Source organism: Haliotis cracherodii, unplaced genomic scaffold (genome assembly GCF_022045235.1).
Source record: "Haliotis cracherodii isolate W230 unplaced genomic scaffold, xgHalCrac1.p SCAF_5, whole genome shotgun sequence".
Lineage (NCBI taxonomy): Eukaryota > Metazoa > Mollusca > Gastropoda > Lepetellida > Haliotidae > Haliotis > Haliotis cracherodii.
This window is the reverse complement of record NW_027266308.1, coordinates 54,933,261-54,944,292: the sequence shown is the minus strand read 5'-3', so window position 1 is coordinate 54,944,292 and position 11,032 is coordinate 54,933,261. Positions and strand designations below refer to the sequence as shown.

The window sequence follows — 11,032 nt, the reverse complement described above, 5'->3', positions numbered from 1 at the left end:
TATAGAAACTCTGTCAGCTGTATCATAAGTATCACCCCCATCTGGAATACACGTAGTGCCACTGATAAAACACTGCATTTCTATTGGTTTAGGTTAGTAGGATGTTTCAGTTACAAACTCTCTGAAAGGTAAACTTGACACACGTCTATTCTCTGGGAAAGTGTCAAGCTGAATTTTACGGTGCTACATTACCGTGAGTAACTTCTAAAGGCCAAGTAACAAACATCGTTTTTGTCACTTAGTATTTCCTCCTTCTCCCAGCACCAAATAATAACAATGTTAACAATAAAAACAATATAAAATCAATAATAATAATATTAAATATGATAAAAACAATATTAAATATGATAAACAATAATATTAATAATGGTATCAACGACACCTAGATGCATGTGATTCATCTAAAACCTTATTTATCAATTCTGGAAATCTGCCACACAGACAATATAACGCTGTGATCAACAAGTTGTCACGTGTCTTTACATACAGCCATATCCGGAGTTCACAAAGTCCGGGGACCTCGATATAGTTCGTTAAATCTGTAAATTGCTACTCCCATCGATCACAACTAACTTCGTTATATGCGAGTGTTCGACATACCCGGAACTGTATAGTAATGGTAATGAGATCTGAAGAAAAAGGCCATGTGACAAACCAGGCCAACTATACAATCTCATTTGTCTGGCGAAAACGAAACCAAAATTCACAGTTGGGTGAATTTAATGGCTCACCAAGCTGACATCAGTACTACACAAATAATAATGAAAGGGTTTTGAAAGTACACATTTGAAAGCTCAGTTCTCATGATATTGTTTGTAGACCGCCTCCGTGGTCTAGTGGTAGAGCGTCCGCCCGGAGAGCGGAAGGTTCGGGGTTCGATCCCCGACCGCCTCATACCAAAAGACGTTAAAAAATGGTACTTGTTGTTACCCTGTCTGGCGCTCGGCATTAAGGGGCTAAAACAATTACTGGTCGGCTCGGAGGCAGTATACTGTGTCTGAGTGTATTCATGTTAAACTGCGGCATGGTATCTCAGTGAGCTAGCACTATAAATTGGCATCAGAAATCGGCATCAGTCCGGACTAGTACAATCAGCCACACAAACACACACACGTACATGCACGTCCCTATATAAGTGCAATAATCTTGGACGCGACGTTAAACCCCATTTCACCTCACCTCACCTGATATTGTTTGTAAAAGTTTAATCCGTGGTCAATTTTTAAATTTCAACTATTTCAGTATTTCCCCCTTGACCCAGCATCATGTGTTCCCGTCTCTTCCTCCGTTTATCCTACATCACGTCGGCTGTTTTACCAGTTCAGCTTAACACAGATTAACAATGACCTTGTAATGTACGAGTACATTTCCCTGTCCACAGCTTCCCTGTGTGTCAAGAAGGCTGTCAGCTTCTATGATATTCATTTGAACTAAAGTATCGGGAAACAGTTTTCCTGTTTTGCAAAAACGAACATTTTCAGTCCACTAGTCCTCATAATAACATAGCAAAACCCTTAAAAACCGCAAATTTCTACCAGTCCTAGTGATACCTTATCTATTGGGCAGTTTGTCAAGGACTATGGGACTAGTGCCAATTTCTATTGCTGGAACTTTGTTTCCACAATTCTTAAATCCCTCCCGATGTTTAACAGATATGTATTTTCAAATTCAACCCCAACCCAGCCCAGCCTAGACTAACATCTAGTCTCTGAAATGAACATATCTTACAGAAAAAACAGTTGTTCGGTTATCTTAATAAAAATATAATAAAAGGGAGCCCAGTTACTCTCTTCATTTTCAGATACTACAGTAATCTAGACTTGCCAAACATTATAGACTTGCATGGGCTGTATTTGATATATATTTGTATCAGGGTCTGTAAGACAGACTAAGCCCAGCCCAGCCCCAGCCCATGTTTTGCAGTATGCCATGCCATCTTGGCGTTGAGAATACACGTCAAACATGCCTCTCAGCAAGTCATAGTTGCGTGGAAACACGCATGTTGGGACATCCTATAAATTAGTGCCAGATCTGCTTAGTCCCTGAAAGGAAAAGACTTGAGGTTTCTTGATACTCGATTTTTTACAGACCGCCGTCATATAGCTGTAATATTGCTGAGTGCGGCGTCAAACAACAAAGAAACAAAGATCCCGTGATTACAATCTCAAGTCTACTACAGTAGTCAAAACAGCGGCTGACAAAACCTTTGTCTCATTACCCTCTAAAAGGGGATACAACAACATTAAGACTATTTAAGAAATAGTAACATTTATTAGAATATATAAATGTTTTAATACTGAATTAACCTCATTTGGATGAACAAGATCAGTCTTTGCACTTGATCAGCTTTCGTAGCACCTTCCTACTGTCCTTTCTAAATAGGGGGTTCACAGCACTGTATATCAACGGATTCGCAATGTTGTTTAGAAAATAAGACTTCGATAAAAACTCGTACATTAAGTCTTCCGTGTTTGTCATACCTGGTTGAAATGCGACTCCAGATTGTCTGAGAACCTCCACTAACAAATATGGCAGAAATCCAAACACTCCGGCCAACGTAACCAGGCCAAACATGACGGTGGTCCGAGACGTCCGGATTTTAATCTGACTCGAGAATTTCAAACGGTGTGATTGAGCACTTAGTGGTGTAGAAGGGGTCCTTTGAGACATCATTGAAAGGGACCACACGGACGAATGTCTGGTTCCAACGTGGACTTCATTCAGATTGCTTGAAAAGGACTCCGTCAGGTTCGTCATTTTTCTATCTGACGTCGACGGTCTCCGACCATCAACTATGGAATTTGTTTCTCCAATATTCCCATTACTGTTTTGATCAATATTTTCAAAAGGGAACGCACTATCATTTTGAGCGGTAAAACTGGTATCCTCCATCACACTTAAAGTTCGTTTGTTTTTATCGTCTGCTCCTTTCATTTTCTCACAACCAGACGACACAGTGAAGGAATAACTTTCCCCAATTCGCTGACGTTTCCTTCTCCAAATAACGTGAAACATTCTTCCGTAGAATAATAGAAATATCAAAAAGCATACACCGAACAGGAAGCTTATGGCACCCTGAAACAACAGGGAGTATACAGAACCGAACAATCCATCCTGGGTGGAACAATCTTCACCAAACACGTCCTTGACGGAAGTTGTGACAGTCCTTTTGCCTACCAGAAACAGCTGGGGCCATGATACCGAAATTGTCATAGCGAACATAACGATTGCAAGAGATTTCGCCTTACCCATTGTATATTTCTGAAGAGGGTGGCATATCTTAAAATATCTGTCAAAAGCGATGCACATAAGAATAAGGCCACACCAGGTGTTTACGACAGTTTCCAGAAATCGGAAGATCTTGCATGCAACAGGAACTGGGTACTTGTAAGGGTTGCTGAGATCGAACATCTGGAACGGGATGCACAGGGTGCTATTGATCAGGTCCCCAGCAGCAAGCAGCAGTATGAAGAAGTAGGAGGGTGTCATCTTCTTGCTCAAGTATACATAGATAACGAGAACGTTACCAAAGATGGCGGCAACCATGATAACACCCAGTGTCACGACCACCGGTTGCTGGAACAGGCGTCTTTCATCGTTGAGTTGGTCAATCGTTGGGGTGGCGTTGAGCACGTGGTGACCAGTTGTGGTCATTTTAGTGTGAAGGGAGTTTTGGAGTGACGTGAACATTCTTCAAACGCTCTCACTGCGTAAAACGTTCCATGAAACTGACGACCATTGTCACAATGTATCCATAATGCGTGACATCATTTGACAGCATGCTTCAAAAGAAGACGCGCAATCTGTATAGTATGTTCGAGTAAAGCTCTCCTCAGCCTTGAACCAACTCGCTGTAACTATCACTACAACCTTATCCGAGTCCCGTTTTCTCGCTCCTGAATACACTCCACAACGCTTTATGATCATTGAATGCTCACTGTGGTAATCTGGAGATAGCTGACTCAACAGGTGAGAAACGTGATGTTATCTGTCAAGGCATCATAGTCAGGACTTCCAGGAACTCGTGAGTTACCCAATGACAAGTAACCATCCGTAAATCTCCGCCGCCCACTGTGGGTTTTCCTGAAAGAACAATAGAGTTTCGTCACTGACGGGGGCGGCGTGTATGAGAATGGCCTGTAATAACACACCTCGTCTGCGAGGCTATTTTCATTAGTCGGTAGAGTTGTATGGGGCCACTCGGCCGGATATTACCGTAATGTAAACGATGCGGGGAGAATGCTCAGCAAAGATGTCAATAGCTTTCTGTCAACGACATTTAATCTGCATATCGAATTAAAATTATTCATAGGCTTTGACGTTACGTGACAAGACATTTCCTTATGATATACGTATACGGAAATGTTTTAAATTCTTAAGCTTCGTGTCCTGGTAATTGTAAATTGATTCCACAAATCTCTTTCGTATCAGGCACGAGTCTGTGTATCTGATCGGTCGGTTGTCATAAGCTGTATGGCCATCAAAGGAAGAACGTGTTTCTCCGACTGTCACCTCAGATGGTGGGTCAAGTGTGTGTGGTATACAAATAAAATCTCACGTAATGTTACAGTGCGCTCTGTTTCCATGTTGTCGACGCCCAGTAGGAACAATACACCACGCGATGTACCGTACGCACAAACACTGCAGGGAATTATATCAAAACTGGTTTCTATATAGAAAATTGTTCAACAATGAAATTGTTACCTCGTTTTAAAGAGATGCGTCATTTCTGTATATATAGAAATAAGTAAGATCGTGTCATATAAGCATGAAGCGATGTTTGTTTGTGTGATGTTCGACGCTACACTCAGCAATATCACAGCTATATGACGGCGGTCTGTAAATAATCGAGTCTGGACCAGACAATCCAGCGATTGACATCATGAGCATCGACCCTCGCAGTTGGGATCCCTTTAATCGCCTCTTACGACAAACATAGTCGCCTTTTACAGCAAGCATGGTATGCTGAAGACCTATTCTAACCCGGATCTTCATGGGTATGAAGCTATGTGGGTGGGCGAGATAGTTCCGCAATGACAGCAATAGAGATTATTATACGAGCATCAGTGTCATACTGATTTTACGAAACGAGTGTCAGAACTCTTGTATTTCCCGAGCGAGGGTCATACATGTTTTCTTAAACGAGTTTTGTAAAATCAGTGCGACACACATGACAAACAAGCGAGTGTAATAATTTCTTTATTTACCAATATTTCTTAATCTTTTTGAGCTCCCTTTTAGAAAATACACTGATCACGACCGCCGTCTTAGAAACCCAAACTGTCGAATGAATCTTCAGCTATGACATCGTTTCTGGTGTGACTTCATCCCGACCTTACGTCACAATAAGATTCGAATGACGTCAACAATGCCGTCCGGATGACATATTCAATCAATGGTGCGTATTCGATTTTTATGAACTGGGTTATTTCTAACCATATGGGTAATATTGTCAGTTATATTACGGCATGTCAGAGGAAAGCCCGAAGCGTTGAAGGTCATATACCACTTAGGTGAAACCCATTAGTACGGGTATAGTGCTGATCAACCTAGAAACATATTCATTTGTGTTTCGGACCCACGCTCCTACGTTTCTAGGTTACTGGCAGGACTAAGGGGCACAACTCTGCATAGAGAATGGTGGCGCCCCTGGCGACTGGACCACATGTTCGCTATCCAATGTTTTATTTATTCATTTTAGCCCCTTCACCCCCTTCACCCCCCACCCCCAAATATATTAATAATAATGGCATCAACGACACCTGGATGCATGTGTGTGCTACTGGTGATATACAGAGTTTGTATGGCAAGGAAGGTACTACGTTTGAAATGATTTATCTTAAACCTGCTGTATTGATTGTGTCACTGGAAATCTGCCAAACAGGGAATAAAACACCGTGATCAACAAGTTGTCACATGACTTTACATACAGCCATATCCGGAGTTCCTAGTTCGTTAAATCTGTAAATTGCTACTCCCGTCGATCACAACTCGCTTCGTTTTATGCGAGTGTTCTTCATACCCGGAACTGTTATGTATTGTGATTCTAATTAGATCTGAAGTAAAAGGCCATGTGACGAAAACGAAACCAATTGGCGAAAATAATGTGAAGCTCACAGTGGTGTGAATTTAATGGCATCCCGAGCTGGCATATGTAACATCAATACTATGCAAATAGTGAAAAGGTTTTGAAATTACAAATTTGAAAACTCGATTCTCATGATATTGTTTGTAAAGGTTTAATTTAATGGAATAAATGTATTGGTTGTGTTCATGTTGGAATTGTAAGTATTGTCACTGAACTGGTGAATACAGCTTCTTTTAATGCTGCAGACATCATCATCATCATCATCCTTGTTATTATTATTACAATTGTAGGGTGATGCATTCAATAATAAAAAAAATGTTGCATGACTACTCAACCATATCCCACACTATTGAACCCAAATATAGAGAATATATATAAATATTTTTAGCATTTGATAACAATTTTCCCCAGGTAATATTAAAAGTCAACCCTGCTGAGAAACGCACTATACAACATCGACAAAACCTTCCCCTATTCGCGCTGTCAACCTTCTTGAAAGGTTGCTTAGAGAGGATACAAAATCATATACATAATACCACCCAACTCTGTTGACAGCGTACGAGAAAATATACAGAGAAACGCCAGAAAACCAACTTTACCTTCAGTCTGTATTTATCACGTGTGTCTTTCGCGCAAGCAGGAAGCTGAATGGGTAAGAAAGTGCGGGCAATGTGTTTTCCTCACAAAGTAGGTCAGACGAAACCAGAAAGCGTATCGAGACGGTTTCGCCATCCAATGAGCTCAATGTTTTTGAGAGGTTTTCAAGCGCAGTAAGCCCAATTACTAATCCCATGGTGTCGTTCAGCTGAGTGTTAAGTTAAAGAGTTGAACGTTTGGTAAATAGTATTCTATTGAGGTTATTATTTATTCAAGATGTTTAGTACATTAACTTGGCTGTTGAGCAAGTCTGTATAGTGTTGTGCTTGGCCGTTCTCTCGGTCCCATTCATCAGGGTTGTTGAAACACGCTGCTACATGTCGCATCGTTTGTCATATGGGGAAGGCTCATGCCACTGATCGGCACATGTGCCAGTAAAAAGTGCCAGTGAGCTGACCCACATCTCTGTGTTATTGTTTATATCCCCTTTCAGCAACAGCTGTGTTGTGGCGAGACTGTCCCTTATCTGATTGAACCGGGGGTCAGGAGACATAGACTTACACAGGCTTTTCCCAAAGCATTGATAACATTTTTTGTGTCTTATTATAGTACTTATTCCCATATATTATACTTATTCATATGTTACATTATTTAGGTAGTATAACGCCGCACTCAGCAATACTACAGCTATATGACGGCGGTCTGTAAATAATCGAGTCCTGACCAGACAATCCAGTGACTGACATCATGAGCATCGATCTACGCAATTGGGTTACGATGACATGCATCAACCAAGTCAGCGAGCCTGACCACCCGATCCCGTTAGTTACATCAACAAGTATGGGAGACGCTGAAGGCCAATTCTAGACCGGTCGACCCGTGAAGATCCAGGTTAGAATAGGTTTTCAGCAACCCATGCTTGCCGTTAAAAGGCGACTATGCTTATCGTAAGAGGCTTATTAGTTACGTGGTCCTGTGTTTAAAGCATACAAAGCATTTAAACATTCGGAACTTGGATAGGCGATTAATTTCATTAAAGGTACACTGATCTCCAGTCATTTCCCCTGGGACTGGTTGTTGCCTTTGTTATTGTTTTCCCCCCGGAAGTCTCGACTAGTAAGCGACCTGTGCTGCGCCAAAAGTAAGCGAATTTGTCGCTTTTATTGTTAGCATAAAGGCGTATCGTCCCATTGATGAACAAATTAAATAAAGTTATGTCTGGGTAATAAAAACAGATGTAGGTATCTTTCGGGGTAGGATTGCTAATGGTAATAAATGTTTTGATAAGTCACTTGCTTGGTATTGTGCGACTTTTGTTCATACTATTTTGACTTGTAACACAAGCTGAATATTTCACATGAGCATTGCTTATTCTAACGTATGTACATGTTGCAGTCAATGTGTAAAAAGACTAAAATTTTCATTTAGGCAATATATGAAACGCCTAAATATTCAATGATTTTACAAATTGACTGACAAATCTGTCCATTTATTTTTTATGATAACGAATTCCAAACATTTTGATGTTTAATTACATCACCATGTGACTGAAAATTATAAGATTAAAAGAAAACAAAAGTAAAAGTACATTTCTATCTTTTTTGGCCTCTAATCCCACCGTCATATAGCTGGAATATTGCAGAGTGCGGCGTAAAACAACAAACCAAACCAAAATCTAATCCCTGCGTAATAAGTCTATTGTGATTGTTATAAGGAAACAACAATATGACAAGCTCAATTTGTGTCATGTTTCTAACAAAATTACAAGATTATTGCACGCGAATTGACGAGGCACATCGTTTTCTAAAAAAAACCCGTCAGCTGTTGATGATGTTGTGGCGTTTTTACGATTGTGTGTGAACCTCTATTTACGCTGACCCAACACTGCCGTGTCAGCAGATTGAGGTATCTTAGCAACTAACCTCAGTCTCTGCGAGAAGGAGCCGGGGGCTTCCACACCTGGGCCAACTTGCCCAAAGCGATCTTAGCCCTAAGACTACCGTAAGCCTATGGTAAAGTATGGGTGCTACGATCATCTTAGCGCTAAGATCGCTTTGTGCAAGTGGGCCCTGGCCAAGTACACCCGATGTTTAAAGACCTCGCTAAGCCCCCGTTACACTATCAAAAACTTTGATCCAAAACTTGATCAAAGAAAACTGACCAAGTTTTCGTGGTCCAAGTTGGGCTGTTTACACTAATCAAAGTTTTTGACTGGCCGTCAAAGTTTTGGCGGGAATTATCTTGCCGAGATGGATGCTACTAACCGATTAATTCTTCCAACACCTCGTGAGTCAAAACCTAGTTTCCTCATTTTGACTTGACTCTACGCACTTCCGGTTGGTAAGGGGTAAATGTTCCTTACATTCTGATTGGCTAAATTAAATCAACGTCAACTTTGATCAAAGTTCGACGAGAAATAGGATCGCGTTCTATTCCATGAAAAAGGTTTTGACAGCGTGTTACACTATCAAAAACTTGGTCAAAATCAAAGTTTTTGATAGTGTAACAGGGGCTTAAGACTGAAATGGGGATCAGGTGGTTACAATGTGCAATGGTTGACCGCAGCGGCGTGGAGCGTTGCTCATGCTGTCCACCAGTGGCATGCCTGGTCCAGCCTTATTTACAAGCTGCAGTCATAAAGCTGGAACAAGTCTGACCGCGGTGCACCAACATCACCCATACAGAAAGCAATCCTTGATTGTAAGAGTGCACGGGTGGCCCAGTCGTCTAAGGCGCCGCGATTCGCTGTGCAGAGTTGCGTCCCTTAGGTACGCCACAAACCTATGATTGTGGGTTCGAATCCCGGTTCGCCCCGATTATGTTTCTAGGTTTGTCAGCACCATACCCGTGCTCGTGGGTTTCACCGAAGTGGTAAACGTCTGAGACCTGCATCACTTCGGGCTTTCCTCCCACATTAAGCTGACACGCCGTGATATGACTGGAATACTGTTAAAAGCGGCGTTAATCCCAACTCACTCACTCACTTGTTTGTAAAGGTGTGAGTGAGTATGGTTTTACGTCGACGGGGAACACCAGAAATGGGCTTCACACATTGTACCCATGTCGGGAACCGAACCCTGGCCTTCGGCGCGACGGGAGAACGCTTTAACCACTAGGCTACCCCTACGCTCGTTGTTAAAGGAACATGCACCTTCAATAGACATTATACGTTAACAGCATACGGTTAGCCTTGCGCCAAGGCTGTACAGAAAGATAAGTCCATGAATGTGTAGTAATTCTATCATCCTAATAGGCAAGTCTAGATATGTAAACAAACTCCAGTCTCCTTTCGGAACAACTTGTTTTTATTATTTACATAATCTAGAAATTATTATTTAAACCAATAAATATTGCCTTAGAGACTTGTGCAAGTCTAGTATACGATGTACACATGCAGTGGTAAACACAGAAATGCACTTCTTCTGGCGACAATTTATCGTATAACTTACAAAGGACAACGATTTCGGAGCATATTCTTGCTTACTTATCAGGCAACTAATCAATAAATAATTAGAGTTCAGTCGCATTAAGCAATAAATATTTAAAATATATCAGCGAGGAATTCCAAAAATCATATATACGTGTGTGATATTTGAACCAGGGTGCCGTTGTACAAAGCGATCTCAGTGCTAAGGTGATCGTAACTCCTATAGCTTAACGTAGAATTACGACAGGCGTAACTCTATTAGACCGGCAGCCCAGAGCACTTTGGTCAAACGAACAAGGTACCAATATCCGAACACAAGAACATTTACTGTGCAACCCAACATATTCATATATGGATGTCTGCCGGGGAGCCCCTGCTGCGTGTGGCCCCTGGCCCCCCAAATGAAGGGGCCATTCAAGGGCTGGATCAAACATTGGAAGTACCACATGAAAGTAAGTGTAAATGAACTGTTACATATCACAGAGTACAGAATGGGCCACGCCAGACAAATCTTCCTCTGCAAAAGGCCTGCCAGACACCCCCAAAGAGGGTCCCAAAATTTGGGCTGGGTTAAACATTGGAGGTACCACATGAAATCAACATAAAATGAACTATTTCACTCTACTAAGAATAAAAACCCCATTGCCAGACAAATCGTCTGCTGCATAAGGCCCGCCAGACACCCCCAAATGTTGACCCTTAATGCACTAGGTGGACACTCTGGTAAAATTTGACCAGAGTATACATTCAAAGTACCAGATGAAAGTAAGTTTAGATCAACAGGTACATGTTACTGAGTACAAGACGGCCCATACCTGACAAATTGTCCTCTGCATAAGGTCCGCCAGACCCACCAGAGAGGGTCCCAAAATTTGGGCTGGGTTAAACATTGGAGGTACCATATGAAACCAACATAAAAT

The 11,032-nt window shown here is 41.6% G+C and overlaps 1 protein-coding gene across 1 annotated transcript; it reads right to left on the bottom strand.

The window, feature by feature from the left end:
- Window positions 1-2,311: 2,311 nt before the first annotated feature.
- Window positions 2,312-6,764, bottom strand: LOC139442986 (alpha-2C adrenergic receptor-like). Its single transcript, XM_071223915.1, has 2 exons — window positions 6,688-6,764; window positions 2,312-4,083 (listed from the first exon to the last, which is right to left on the bottom strand). Exon 2 carries the CDS (start codon window positions 3,688-3,690, stop codon window positions 2,326-2,328), a length of 1,365 nt encoding a protein of 454 aa, XP_071080016.1. The 5' UTR covers window positions 3,691-4,083; window positions 6,688-6,764; the 3' UTR covers window positions 2,312-2,325.
- Window positions 6,765-11,032: the final 4,268 nt, after the last annotated feature.